At 36.3% G+C, this 15,556-nt stretch overlaps 1 protein-coding gene across 1 annotated transcript in view; it reads right to left on the bottom strand.

Annotated features, from left to right (window-relative positions):
- The window catches only part of LOC149221786 (phenylalanyl-tRNA synthetase, putative / phenylalanine-tRNA ligase), a 71,746-nt gene that overhangs the window by 14,230 nt on the left and 41,960 nt on the right, over positions 1-15,556 (bottom strand). Inside the window, exons 10-12 of the mRNA XM_089385243.1 lie at positions 2,127-2,203; positions 1,663-1,747; positions 1,456-1,552 (exon numbers count right to left, since the gene is read on the bottom strand). Of these exons, the coding sequence (XP_089241369.1) occupies positions 1,456-1,552; positions 1,663-1,747; positions 2,127-2,203 (259 nt within the window). The remainder of the gene's footprint in view (positions 1-1,455; positions 1,553-1,662; positions 1,748-2,126; positions 2,204-15,556) is intronic.

Genomic DNA, 15,556 nt, shown 5'->3' with positions numbered 1-15,556 from the left:
TTCTAGAAAGTCTCATTAAGTTTTGGGCAGTGGTCTAAAGACAAGCCCTGAAAAGGTGGCACTGATTCTGGGGTCGCAAGCTCAAAACTGAGAAATTGGGACTGCAATAGCTACCTTGCAGACTTATGCATGCAACTAGAGGCCTACAATTGCATGGATGCAGTGTTATACCTGCAGCTGGGAGTCCAAGTCAGTGAAAAAGCAATCTGACTTAGGGTTGGGGCACCTGGAGGGGTGGTTTAGCTCTTGGGGGTCTTGTAGCTCCTGACGAAAGTCAGTAAAGTTTCAGTTTGACGATTTCCATGTCATAGTAGCCCTTCACTCATGTTTACCCTAGCACACCAGTGAAAGTAGGTAAATGTGGGAGGAGGTGTTACAATTTCGTCCAACTTAATTATACATTCATACATATATATGAATTAAATAAAAAGGTGAAAACAAAAACCCATAATAAGAAGGTATCTAAAATCCTATGAGAAAGTAATTCGAAAGCTAAGAGAGAGAAGCCTGGAATGTGTAATTATCATGTGTCCCCTGACTATTTTTTCTTTTTATGTAGGTGGGGGTGGAGGATTTGTTGGCGCACTGATAGCTAGGTGTTCCCGTTTCTGAAACTAGTACATGTTTCAGCATTTCGTACAACTTAGTTATGCATACATACATATATATGAATTAAATAAAAAATTGAAAATGAAAACCTATAATAGGAAGGTATCTAAAATCCCATGAGAAAGTGATTCGAAAGCTAGGAAAAAGAAGCCCAGAATGTATATATATCATGTGTTCCCTGACATTCCAGTTTTGGCAGCAGAAGGGAGTGGGGGTGTATTGGGGCGGCTGCATTTCTAGGCATTCCCATTTCTGATATTAGTACATATTTGGACATTTCATCCAACTTAATTATGCATATATACATATATATGAATTAAATGAAAACATAAACCTATAATCAGAAGGTAACTAAAATCTTATGACAAATCAATTCGAAAGCTAAGAGAAAGAAGCACAAAATGTTAGCCAGGAAAAGCAGTGCACAGTAAAGAATAAATGAGAAAAGACAACACTGCCAATTTTAGTTTTCTGATATCTGTCTAAAGGCGTCGCCATATATTCACTGCTCCCTTACTTAGCAGCTACGTGGATTTCCTGAGCTTGACCACACTAATGCGCGTTCTTTCAAAGATTATGTCTTTTCTTTCTAAAGCTGCTATAATTCCCTACTACTAATGTTATCAAAGAGTATGAGGATGGCCAGCTCATTCTGGTAGATTAAATATAGTATCTGTTCCAAACAACCTACACAGTACCTATACAATTTATTTTCTATTTATCATTTGCATATGAATAAATCACTCTAATAATTATCTTTAATAAACTAGATTCAACCATGTTAATACTAAATAGCACTAAAATATAAAAAGGACAGTATTGAAATACTAAATAAGAATAAAGCACCTGAGCCAGTGCATAAAGCATTCTAGACGAAACAGCTGTCGTATGGGTGCGCAGTAAATTCTTTTCAGCTTCCTCCCTTTTCCAATCGTACCCATATCTACAAAAGAGAAAAAATGTAAGATTAGATGCTTAGGAGCATTAAGAAAGCTAAATAGAAAACAAAATCAAATAGCATATTTCATAATTCCACCATGTTTTGGAACTTACCCTCTAGATCCATAGCCACCAGATTCATGTACTTTTTGCACCCTCTGTAAATAATCCTCAGGTAATGTTTGAGTATATGCAGGAACTGCAAATGCTCCAACCATTAGCCAAAAACTATGTTGATACAGTTTTCCACATTAACATATCCCATATCCATTAGCCAAGAACTATCTTGATGGTGCTTTGCATCTTAAGATGTCCCATATTAATATGCATTTGGAATTAAAATTACATAAGCAGGTAACTAAATGATCCTCAGGTAATGTTTGAGTATATGCAGGAACTGCAAATGCTCAGCAACCATTAGCCAAAAACTATGTTGATACAGTTTTCCACATTAACATATCCCATATCCATTAGCCAAGAACTATCTTGATGGTGCTTTGCATCTTAAGGTGTCCCATATTAATATGCATTTGGAATTAAAATTACATAAGCACCTAACGACAACTAAAATAAATAACCTTTTAAGAAAAATGTATCATGTGAATCTCGAGCAGGATGTTGCTGTGGTTGGAAAAGAGCATCAAAGTTCCAAAAACTGCAACAGATACACACAAAAGCAAATCAAACAAAATGGCTCCATTATACACTCATAATCATGTTCATAGCACAATGAAATAATTTGCACAGTTATTGTCAGAAAATAAAATCAATCTATCAATTAACAATGTTCATAACAAAAGCACTATCGAAATGCAGTCTATAAGTGATGAGCCACAACCTATAAAGCCTAAAGGTCCTAAACATTCCTAAGATTCAATTAGAATGGTTTTGGATCAAGTTTGAAGGGGATGCAAAAGGAAGACTAGGAAAGGCTTGGGAAGGAGGAATAATCAAAGACGGCATGGGAACATAGCGCTAGAATAACTGATTCAAATTTGGAACCAACTAATAACAGCATTGAGTTGACAACTCTGTAAAAGTCTGGAAATATGTTTTTGTTTGAATTTCAGCTAGTTGGCATTCATGGTTGATTCGGATTCAATGTAAGTAATCACGTTTATGACACAAGACTAGACAAACAGAAAGGAGTTTGTGCAGGAACTCACCAAAAAAATGGTAGATGGCCAGTACGTTTAAAGAAATTAGAAGTATTAGAAGCATTAAACTAAGTTAATTAGGCACCACAATTGCAAAGACTGGACGAAAAATCATTATCAACTGGACAATTAAACTATAGCTTTTTTGCTGGGCCACACATGGGAAAGGATTTTAACAGATTTTTGGTTGATGGCTGTGACCCACCAAAAGGAGTGGTGTACTGTCTTCACAAAGATGCTATATGAAAATTCAAAGCAGCATTATAAGGAATAATGTTTGCAGCATAAGGCAATAAATTCTAAAAGAGTAGATGAAATTAAAACAGAAGCAAAGGAGATAAGGCTCCAGGAGTTGAGGTGGGCGTTGAAGAGCAGGTTGAAGTGCAGGGAATAAAGTGAAATTGGTTGTGAGGACCTTGGTCACACAAACAGCAAATGAGACATCTCCAGGAGTTGAGGTTGGTGTTGAAGAGCAGATTGAAGTGCAGGGAATAAAGTGAAATTGGTTGAGGACCTTGGTCACACAAACAGCAAATGAGACATCCTCATTGTGGAAAAAGGAATGTGGGATGAAAAATCATGTCTTGTTGAAATGGAGTGAAAAATTCAAAAACTTTAAAGCAATGATCAATATGCTAAGGTACACATTAATGAAGGGAGTGGGCATTGGAGATTTAGACAAGGAGAAACAGTTGTTTAAATGATATCAAAGGCAAGCAGCATATCCTTATAGAAGAGCAGAGCACATTCAGGAAGAAAGCACTAACAAAATTATATGAAGTGGGAGACAACACAGGAAGGTTGGTCAGTGACTATAAAGATCTAAAGGATGAGCAAATGGAAACGAAGGAGGACTTTTTACATTAACTAGATAATATCAATAAGCTAGCTTTAGTGAATATAAAGTGGAGAAAAATTGGTGCATAGCTGTTTCTTAATTGTAATTAAAAGAGAGACTCATTTTCTTGTCAAAAAACAAAAGTTCAAGTTCTCAATTTGCTTGATCAAGATAGAATGAAAACCCAAATCAATGTAATAGCAAGATTTTAGAATAAATAAACAAAATTATTTTTCTCTATTAGAGGACAATCTTCCCTCACACTACAGCTATAGAGATTCAACTGACTACTACAACACTCCTATGATTAACCAACCAGGCCCTCTCAGCCACAACTACTCCCTCAAAGACATTATCAACAAATGCAAGAATACCTCCGTAGTGATTGATAAGAAAAAAGGTGGCTATGCTCCCTCCTTTAAATCTACCTCTATCTAATGTTGTAGTGCTCATCTCTTTTATATGGTTTAAGCTCTTGGGTCAGAGTTTCTCACTTTATTTTCTTCCATATTTTACTTGTATCCATTTATATTATAGTTGTATATCTCTATCTTGTAGCCTTGGCACTCCCATATTATGTTTGCGACTTGTTGTATTTTCTAGTCCCATTGCCCTATTCTATGGGTCACCTGTGCACATTAATAAAATCATCTTATCTTATCTCAAGACCCATCCACAAGCCATGCATCCTATTATTTTGTTACCCCCAAAGCATGGATGCAGCTAAACCTAGATCCACTTCAAACAAGACCCAAAGCACATAAAGTCTCTCTTAGTGCTAATAAGCCCTTCACTCTTCCTCCATACGACAAGAATGGAACAAATAAAGCGTACCGGGTGAATTTATTTATAGCTTCTAGACTTAATTGGGTTCCAGTTATTCCGTGTGTGACAAAGGATAGTAAGCACAATGTCTTACATACCCTAAGGCATGGATTCCAAAAAGAGATTTATTTAATCCATCGTGGTACATGATATTAATAGTCAACTACCATTTTCCACCAGCTACAATGTTTTGTTAGTTGTATGACTATCATGAACCCCAAACCCCATCATGACCATCTGTCTCTACATTGTATCTCAGACTAAATCAAACACCCCAGGGTATCATCCATCTATGACTCAAGATGTCATGCATGCATAAAGCAAAGACTGCTACATACATGAACAACATGCCACGTGACAAAATAACATGTCAGAACCATCAAAAGTGAGCAAATATAAATCATTATGTATTAAGCCAAATAGAATATCATAGGAAGCACAATGCAAACATTAAGTTGAAAGAAAATAAAAGGTGAAAACTGCATATAAATATGTACACGCAATATTCAGCCACATAATCACAACTCACCCACCATTTGTTACTTCACATTACAAGACTCTGAATAGAATTACGAGTATAAGGGTTACAATATTTATCAATGTTGAGCTAGTGCACCAATTAGGTGCCCATTGACTCCAACCATAACAGTCAAAACTGACCAATTCAAGTTCAGCTCAATCAGTTTAGAACAATATTAGCTTTCCCAACCCAGTTCAGACTCCGAACTAGTTCTGGACCAGTTCTTTATTGAAGCAGACAGTTCAAACCCCATTGCAGCACCAACCTAACCCACAACCCCAAGAAACACATAACTCAAAAAGAAAAACCATAAAAAGTGTAACACCCTCCCCCTAACCCTAATATTACCTTTTTTAAAATAAGACATGCTCTACCTGCCTCGCACATTTCTTAATGAGGGTTTGTGAGCATTTGAAGATTTCGGAGCGGAAGCAAAGAGAATTGATTTGGAGCAAGAATGCAGTTGTTTTGGAGATATCTGTGGGCCAATTTCAGTAGATAAAGAATCTACATCAGCTCTCTATATATCATATACAAGCTTGGAGGAAATTTGAAACCAGATCCTCATTCCCATTCGAAAGTATAAAAAAAAATGCAAGCCCTTACTGTCTTTATAAATTTGTTGATTTATTTTTTGGCAAACATTCTCATGGGGGTATATTTCTATTTGAAGATTTAATGTCATTGGTACAAACATTCTCATGGGGATATATTTCTATTTGAAGATTTAATAACATTGGTACAAACATTCTCATGGCTCCCAAGGATATAAGAGACTCTATATGGAACCACTGCAAATTGATTAATAGGAAATTTGTATGCAACAATCGTCATAAGGAAATCAGGGGAACACACAAGCTGAACTTAGCAAGCATACAAGGGCCCTAATGCATGCTTTTGTTTAAGTTGTTCATGCGGATAAAGCGAAGGCCAGAGAGGTCAAGGATGAGATATATGTAAGTGGAGAGATTCTCATATACATGAAAGTGGACGTGGAATAGTGGTTATGAAGCCTCCTCCACTTAACCTTGTATGGATCACTTTTTATATTTATCCTTCTAACTTTGCTTAATAACATACACCACATCAAAGAGGAAGAAGATTGATGGCATTTTTGCAAGCTGCACCACCCAGGGTTCTTAGCTCACAATTGGTAGCGAATGGAGGAAGCAATAAAATGATGCAAATTTTCTGTACATGTATAGCTGGTGCTATGATTCAGATATTCCATTCAATGTTGTCCACTTTTTGTATTAGCAACCTATCTTAGATGCCATAACATATAATGAAAATAATAATAATAAACAAAAGAAAAGTTACAACTCATCATGATAACCTTTTACCTCATGACTCTTCAATGGGTATATACAGCCCATCATGAAGGCTATTTTATAATCAGTCATTCATCATTCGATTTTATATATATATATATAAATAGATATAAAAGAAGGCTGAATATTCTGCAATTTAGATCTTTTCCGATTTGTAATCACCAAAACCCGATCAAGCAATCTTTGCTGAAATCAAAATTTTAGACTTGATGAAAAAAATCGGTGCATAAATGGACTTGGCATCCTCAAATGCCCCTACTAAACCCAGATTGCATAATGATGGCATTTGATACCCAAACTGGTCCCCTTTGTTTGTGGGAAAATGGACCCGCCTCCACACAGCATTTGACTGCTGAAGTCTATGGAGGTGTACATACTCTTAACACCCTCTGGATTTGAACCTGTGACCTCTTAGGAGGAAAGTTGAAGCACGTCCTTTTAATCCTCTCTATCCATCTATTGGATGCCTGAAACCAACCAGTGCAAATGAAGACTATCCACTATGCACTGGACTGTACAACATTACAAAGCATTCCTCTCTCTCTCTCTCTCTCTCTCTCTCTCTCTCTCTATATATATATATATATATATATATATATATGCAAGATTCAGATTATAAACTCAGTGTTCATAACATTTCATGTAGTTTGTCAATTGCGGTTATCTTGGGTAGTTGGGAGAAATGATTGTTATCCTCCCCACCTACATCCAATTCCCACAAGTGACATCTTGAGCTCATATTCAATATATTGTTGTAATGGCTTTGAGCCTTGTTGTTGGACAGCCTTGAGCCCCGAAGAATATCTTACCCTTGCCTATAGGCTAGAGGGTGGTGTTGAGAAATGAATATGCTTGTAGATTAGGATGATTTTTCTTACTTGATAATTGCTTGTGAATGTTTGTTGGCTTCTTATTTCTGGATTATGTTCTCTTCATGAAACAATTACCAAAACATAAATCCATGAAGATCACAAGAGACAAAGAACACAAAGATATAGGCTCCAAGCCAGGGAAAAACCCCGCAAGGGGGAAAACCCAACCAACTTCTCTTCTTATAGAATCAGATCAAAGTGAGAAATCCAAGACCGAGACCTCCCACAAGATCCAAGTCAACACTCCTTTAATCATTCAAGCAAGTCAAATCCAACCAAGTCAAAGTTGGTCAATGCCTTTCAAATATGATCAAACTCTGAATTTCTGACCCCTGCAACAGATCTGGAATTTTTGGCCGCTGCAACAGTCTGAAATTCCACACGTGTGGCAGATTCTAGGGCAGAAATCACAAGTTTCTCTCTCCTTTGACATTCGCTCTCTCTCCTTTGACTTTTGCTCTTCTTCCTTGGACTTTTCGCTGGTTTTTCTTCTTTCTCTTGCACAGAAATCAAATTGTTGAATTGATGCTACAATGAGGTCGAACTGCTCTCTATATATAGTATATACACATCCAGGAGATCAAGTTGGTGCCTTTCTAGGCCAACTTGATCTTGTGGACGACAAATTGCGTCTTTTGACTCAAATAAAATTATTTTTCCTCTTTCTTATAAAATTCCAAATGGGACATGACTCAAGTACAGTAGATTGATTCATGTTTCTTTTGACTCAATAAACCCTAGAAGCATGAAGAACATGCTTTAACTAGAAAAATAATAATAATAATACAAATTTCTTTTTCTTCTTTTTGTTTTTACATGAAATACATAGTGATACAAGTACAATGATAATTATGATGATCGATAATTACATTTTCAACAATCCCTCTTAACTAGGGAGGTATTCATAATTACTAGTGTTGATAATATTGTTCTCGGCAAAATATCGGCGAGGGTCCTGAAAACATATATTCGGCAATATCAGTGAAAATATAGAGAAAATATCGACAAACATAAAATATCATTTTTTTCAGATTTTTAAACATATAAAGCAATAATGATATTTAGCCGGGATTTTCAAATATGGCGTATTTAGCAGAGATTTTCAAAATATCGTGATTTTTTCAAATCTTAAAATATCACGATATTTACCTGCTAAAATATCATTTGCAGGAAAATTGTACAATATTCTCGATATTTCGCGAAATATCGTCGATATTATCAACATTGATATTTACACAATGGGATAAAAGGATACTCTCAAATTGAAATATTCTCATAAGAAGAGTTCGGATTGATAAGCATCATCATAACCAACATTGTCAATTACCAAATAGCAAGGCCTTGACTGACAAGCTCTAACTTTGCATTAGATTAGAGCACAATGCTGGGAGACATACATTTGGACACCACCACTGCCTCTCAAGGGCCAAGGCACATACCCCATCTGAATGTTCACCTGGTATGTCCTTAAAAGATTATTCTTATCTTGGATATCACCTCATCCTCAAAGAATATCGGTCCTCAAAACTACTCTTATCTTGGATTCCCAATCTTCAAAGAGTATCGGTCATCGGGACTACTTCTATCTTGGATACCATTCCTCAAGGAGTATCGGTCCCAGATGTTTATCCAATCTTCCATTCTCCATACCAATGCCTTCACTAGGCTTACGGATGTTAGTCCTAGCCATAATGCATGACACATGGAGAATATGGTGTCCACCATCACTCGCTCTCAACCAGGGAGGAAATCCTCACTACCTCTCAAACAGGGAGAAAAAACCACAAGCCTAAGCTTGTCTCAAAATTACTCATCAAAGCATCAAATACATGTTCTTCTACAGAGATCTATTGTAGTTGTTGGGCTTCTTTCTTGCATCATAGCATAACAAGCTTCGACCTTCCTAGATCTTTGTCAATCTTTACGTAGCTCTAACATGTCATCAAGTAGTTCATCAAAACATGTTATGGAGCCATCAACGTTGATCACAGAAGCCTTCATATACTCTTTCTTCATGACAAAGATTTTCCTTCATCCCTTTTTCAAGAGATAAATAATTTTCCACTAATCATTAGTAGTATCTCTGTCAGCGATAGTACCTGTCAAACCAATCAGTGCAGAGCCAATTATAGCTTCCTCTTTTCAACTGAAGAGGGTGAACTTCTTCTAGACCAATAGCGAACCCATCATATCATCAAGTGATCAACAAACTATCTCATGACTTCCTGTATCAATTTGTTGCCTTTCCTGCCTTTACAATGTACACACTTCTCCTATATATTCTTCCAGAAAGTCATACCATATCCCAAGCCTAGTTTTAAAACTAAGTCGGTCTGACTCAGAATCAGCCTAGTTGATCAAGCCATACCCCTGCCCAGATCAACTAGGTCAATTATCTAGTCCGGCAGCCGATCCATTACTGAACCAGCCGAGATGGTCACCAATTTGGCTGGTTTGGTAATGGACTAGCTGGATTGACCGAGCCGGACTTAAACTAGTCAGTATTGGTGGTGGGAAAAGAGGCGGGTTGGGTGGACTTGAAATCATTTTTTTTTGTTTAAACTATTTCCTAACCCACTTTACCCTTCTCCCACTCCTATAAAGGTGACCTAACCCCCTCATGTTTCCTCACAACTATCTCATTGCATTTATGTGATCATTTGTGAGGAGTTTGTGAGCAGTTGAAGTTGGTTTTTGGAGCAGCATTGAGGAGATTCTTGGGCGATCTTTGGAGCAACATTGAGGAGATTCTTGGGCGATCTTTGGACCAACATTGAGGAGATTCTTGGGCAATCTTTGGAGCAACATTGAAGAGTTGGTTTTTGGAGCAGCATTGGTTATGTGTTTTTGTTCTGATCTCTATATATTACATGTATTAGATAGTGCACTCAATGTCATTTTGATATAATAGATATATTCATGAGCATGCTTTGATCAGTGTTGTCTTCTCTCTATTATTCTCAATGTTGTTAAAAGCGTGATCGGGATTAAATCGGCGCCGGGAATAAAGCGGAAAAAATCGGCAAAAGCGGGAAAAAAGCGTTTGGCACAAAAATATTCATTTTTTTTCATTTTTTTCAATTTTTTTAATATCTAAATTTATAACCCGCTGCCCCGCGCCTCGCCGATTTTTTCCATAAAAATCGTGCTTTTTTCGAAAAAATCGCGATTTTTGAAAAAATCGCGCTATAAAAAAAATCCGCCGATTTTTTGGGATAAAAAGCGCGATTTATGCGTTAAGGTGAAAAAATCGCGATTTTTCTTTTATCGCGATTTTAACAACACTGATTATTCTAATGCTTTGAGTTTGGAAACATGAATGAAAATCTTTATAAATATGATTTTTCATTAAAATTAAATATCTAATGTACTTTTTACAAAGATCGAGTCATTGGAATCAACTAGTCTGAGTCGATATCGAGTCAGAGTTGACCCTCAGTTGGTTTCGAGTCTGAGTCTAAGTTTTAAAACTATGATCCCAAACATTATGATGCCATTCCTCATTATCAGAGTTGCCAAAACAAGTAATGTAACTCCAAATTTCAAGTTGTAAGATTCTTCAAGTCAGTCCATGCTTTTATCTCCCTCTGAAGTCGACATAACTTCCTTCCATACTTTTTCAAGAAATTATGTTGATCAATTGGTGGTATCATTCGTTCTGCCAATATGTTATGTTGCTACATATCAAACAACCATATGGAAGAGTCTTGTTTTTCCAAAACATATGCTTATTCTCTAAGTATATTTTTTATCCTGCTCTTCCCTCAATACTCTCTAAAGATATGAATCTTCATATATCTAATGAACTTTTTCTAAGATAGGCATACTTCTTCCTTTCGTGCTTCCATTTTGTTGATTTATTTTGAACGAACTACTATTTTAACCTTCTTTGAAGATGATGTCCATGAATGATGAGATCCCTTCTTTATGATGAGAAATGATTCTTTTCATGTTGCTACTAGACTATCTCCACACTTGCATCCATCTAGACTGCTTTGATGTTGCATTCATATTCTTCTAGTGGAATATACTTTTGCCATGTTACTATGATTCTTCCATACACTGTAGAAACTTCTATAATGTCGCATAATGACCTTGATCCTACTAATGATTATGCTTCTATAGTAGATCCTTATAGTCCCTTTTCTATTGAATGATTACTTCTAGATCATCATGATAAAACTGCAATTGTTGTAGTAACTGTAAAGTGCTTGACGACCCAAATCCTTCTATTCTTGTTTACTAGATGATTAGATGATTGCTTCCAACCTTTTGTGATAAGATGCAACTGACTATGTAGACTCTAATTCTTCCAATGTTATATGTTTCTTTCCATGATGCCATAATTTGTAAATCCCATATTTTAATAAAAGAGAAAACAAATTGCTTGTAGACCTGGTAGTAGTAGAGTCCTTCAATAATAGAAGTCCTTATGATCTTCAATCTTCAGTTTCTTTTTAGGTTCTTCATTTTATTTTGCAATATGAGCTCCACTTCTTTCTTACCTCTTGTTGTTCTTCTTTTTCTTAGGATCCTTGGGACAATTCCTTTTATAGTATCCATATTAATAGCAATCAAAGCATTGCACTTTGGACATGTCTCAGTCTACACGTGGCTGATTGTTGTTGTTGTTGAATTTTCGACGCTTCCAAACTTCTTCTTTGACCTAACAGCAAAAGCTTGAGTTTGTTCATTGTTGGGTTCAGAGTCATCCTTGGCTTTCAATCTTGTTTCTTCTAGAACACAAATCCCATAGTTCATCAAATGATGGAGTATCTTTTCTTGAATAGATGTTGGTCACATAATTACTCCAATCTAGAGGTAGAGCATTGAGTATGCAAGTAGTTAATTCTGAGTCAAATATGACTTCTCCAAGCCCTTGAAGTTAATCTTTCAATTTTGAGATTTTCACAAGGTATGAGGCCAAGTATTGACAATGTATAATTCTACCAATTTGTCATAGACTTCTTTTGATGTGCCGAAATATGCAACAAAGGGCATAAGGTGATCTTTGATGGACTCAATGAGAATTCTTTGAGCCCTAATTTCTCTTTTATTGTACTTGGACAATTCTTGAGTCTTTTCTAGTTCTAAAACTTTGCCTAGAACATTATCCATGACTTCATTTTCTATGAGAACCAAATCTATTCTCTTCTTCCAAGCTTTGAAGTTTGATGACCCATCTAGTTTGTTGCCTTCCTTAAAAAAAATGCCATTTGATTTAAAGATTGAGACATGTGGTATAGTAAAGTACTTGTCAAAGGACTGGAGTGCTTGAATGATTATAATGCTTCCAAGGATTTTGATGCTTCCAAGGATTTCAAAGGTGTCCTTGAATGATGGTTGCAATAGAGATATCTTCTAGGATGGTTGGTACAAAGCTGCTATGATGACTCCTTCAATGATGGATGATGAGTGAACAAGAACGTTCAATGATAGAGCGAGACAGATAGCGACTATAGCAATTTCCTTCAAGAGTGAATGATGATCTTTGAGTCTTTTTTCTTACGCCCTTTGCAAATGATGTCCTCCAAAGTAGTTGATGTAAATGTCTAGGATGATTGTTGTAGAGATGCCTTCAAATGAGCCAACAAAAGTGATCTTCAAGTTGCCTTCTCCTCACCTTAGCTCTGATAACATGTTAAAAAACCAATATGCTTGTAGACTAGGATGATTTCTATTACTTTATAATTGTTTGTGAATATTTGTTGGCTTCTTATTTCTTTTATTATGTTCTCTTCATCAAACAATTACCAAAACATAAAACCATGAAGATCACAGGAGACAAAGAACACAAAGATATAGGCTCCAAGCTAGGGCAAAACACCACAAGGGGGAAAACCCAACCAACATCTCTTTTTATAGAATCAGACCAAAGTGAGAAATCCAAGACCCAAAAACCAAGACCAAGACCTCCCACATGACCCTAGTCAACCCTCCTTCAATCCTTCCTCAAGCAAGTCAAATCCAACCAAGTCAAAGTTGGTCAATGCCTTTCAAATATGAAAAAAACTTTGAATTTTCGACCCCTGCAACAATCTGAAATTTCGCACATGTGGCAGATTCTAGGGCAGAAATAACAAGTTTCTCTCTCCTTTGACCTTCACTCTCTCTCCTTTGACTTTTGCTCTTTTTCCTTGGACTTTTTGTTGGTTTTTCTTCTTTCTCTTGCACAGAAATCAAATAGGTGAATTGGTGCTACAATGAGGTCAAACTGCTCTCTATATATACACATCCAAGAGGTTAAAATGGTGCCTTTCTAGGCCAACTTGTCTTGGCAAGGCCGACTTGGTCTTGTGGGTGACAAATTGACTCTTTTGACTCAAATAAATTTATTTTTCCTCTTTCTTACAAAAGTCCAAATGGGACTTGACTCAAGTACAATAGATTGACTCATGACAAATTTTCTTTTGACTCAATAAACCCTAGAAGCATGAAGAACATGCTTTAACTACAATAATAATAATAATAATACAAATTTATTTTTCTTCTTTTTGTTTTTACATGAAATACATATTCATATAAGTACAATGATAATTATGAAGACCGAACCTAATTACATTTTCAACAGGTGGGATGCTTTGTTACATGGTAAAAAAAACATTTCATGTAGTTCGGGTTTCAAATGCCCTTAGTCACCATGCATTAAGGGGAGCACTTTCAAAGAACGAAGTTAAACATATAAATGATAACTTAACACAATAAAGGGTTTTGCGTAGGAAAACAAGAGGTACTATCATGTCCAATGGATGCGTTAATGGAAAGTCTTACACCACAATCAATTTCCTTAGTTCATGTCCATGAGGAACTGCATTTTTTAAATCTATAGATCCATCCATTCATTTGAAGAATGCACATTTATTATTTCATATTTTGGTTGAAGTAATTTAGGCAGTAGAAGGGATAAATGTTGTACAAAGTTCAAACTACAATATCACTAATAATGCTTCTAAATATGTTGATGTGCATAGCTTACTAGAGGACAAACACCCCACTTTTTCAAGATCTCGTGTGTTACACTCTGCCTAGACCCAATGTTTGAGGATACATGCAAATTTGCTAGATGAGGGGGTTGTAGAGCAAGCCAAAAGCATTATAAAAATGAATCCAAAAGCATTACCAAATACATCTAGAACCACAAAAGTGTCTTGAACATTATGAGAAAAGGCACAAGCAACATCACTTATTTGCAACATACTTCCCAACATTTCAATCTTATTACTAAAAAAACAACCTAATGAAGATGTTTTATTGTGATGAATGGAATTGATCCCAGTGGAACCATGTGCATCACAGGCAAGTTCATGAGAATCGTTTAAAAAATCACATTTTTGGATAACCAGTGTTGAGTACCACATGGGGGACAAAATTTGAAGGCAATAAAAGAGTGAAGCTTTTGTCTATTTTTAGACTCCATATATTTGGAATTTTGGTTCTATTTTGGGTGACCTAGTATTGTAGATAGCATGAAGGTCAAATTTAAATCCATTCCAAAGTGTGCCCCACTTGAGATGGGCTTGCTATTCTTGAAGACCTAGGGCACACCAACCTAAAAGGTTACATCTTTGGCGTGGTTGACCTATACCTAAGATCCCTATGAGGTATCTTCGACATGCTTATTGGTGGGCCTCATCATTACAATTTATGACCCAGCAGAATGTGCTCTACTTCAGTGTAAATTCACTCTTGGATTCTAGTTAAATTTTGATTTAGTTCACTTACCACTTCACTTCAAGAGAGTTGATTTTTAGTTTAAGGTCAATGGTATTTATGAAGATTCCTTGCCTTGGAGATTTATATTCTTAGAGTGCTAGCATGCACTTCATGAGAAGGATTATTGTGCCTTCTTATGGGCCTTGTTTATTATTTCCACCCTAAGGAAGTGTCTCCCCCTTCAGTTCACTTACACTAAATCACTTCACTTAAAAAGAGTTGACTTTTAGTTCAAGGTCAATGGTACTTATGAAGATTCTTTGCCTTGGAGAATTATATTCTTAGAGTGCTAAGAATGCACTTCACGAGAAAGGTTCCTCTGCCTTCTTATGCGCCTTATCTATTATTTCCACCATAATGAGGTGTCTCCCCCTTTGAGGATAAGGTTTAATTTATGGGGTGTATTTTACAAGAAGTTACCTTCTATTTTTAGCTTGCCTCTTACTACAAGTTAATACATATATTATCCTAGGGAAATAAACCCTAAAGATGCTTTTTTTCCTTCTCTCACTTCGTCATGCACTTTCCTACTTTCGAGTGCTTGCTTTGTGGAGGTATTCTTAGAGTTTGAAGCTAGTGGAGCTATTCTTAGAGTTTGGAGCTATTCGTGGAGTTGGGGCAGAATAATGGAGGCCTTTTGATAATTCATGAAGACAATTGAGCCCTGTTTTGTTCTTGATTGTAAGCTAGGTTTGGATACCTATTATTGATCTGTCTCTATTCTTACGCTTTTTCTTCTCCGTAGAGCATTG

This window comes from Pinus tabuliformis, chromosome Q (genome assembly GCF_031772625.1).
Source record: "Pinus tabuliformis cultivar Carrire ecotype Pingquan chromosome Q, CPIR1, whole genome shotgun sequence".
NCBI classification, from domain to species: domain Eukaryota; kingdom Viridiplantae; phylum Streptophyta; class Pinopsida; order Pinales; family Pinaceae; genus Pinus; species Pinus tabuliformis.
This window is presented reverse-complemented; position numbering and strand designations above follow the sequence as displayed.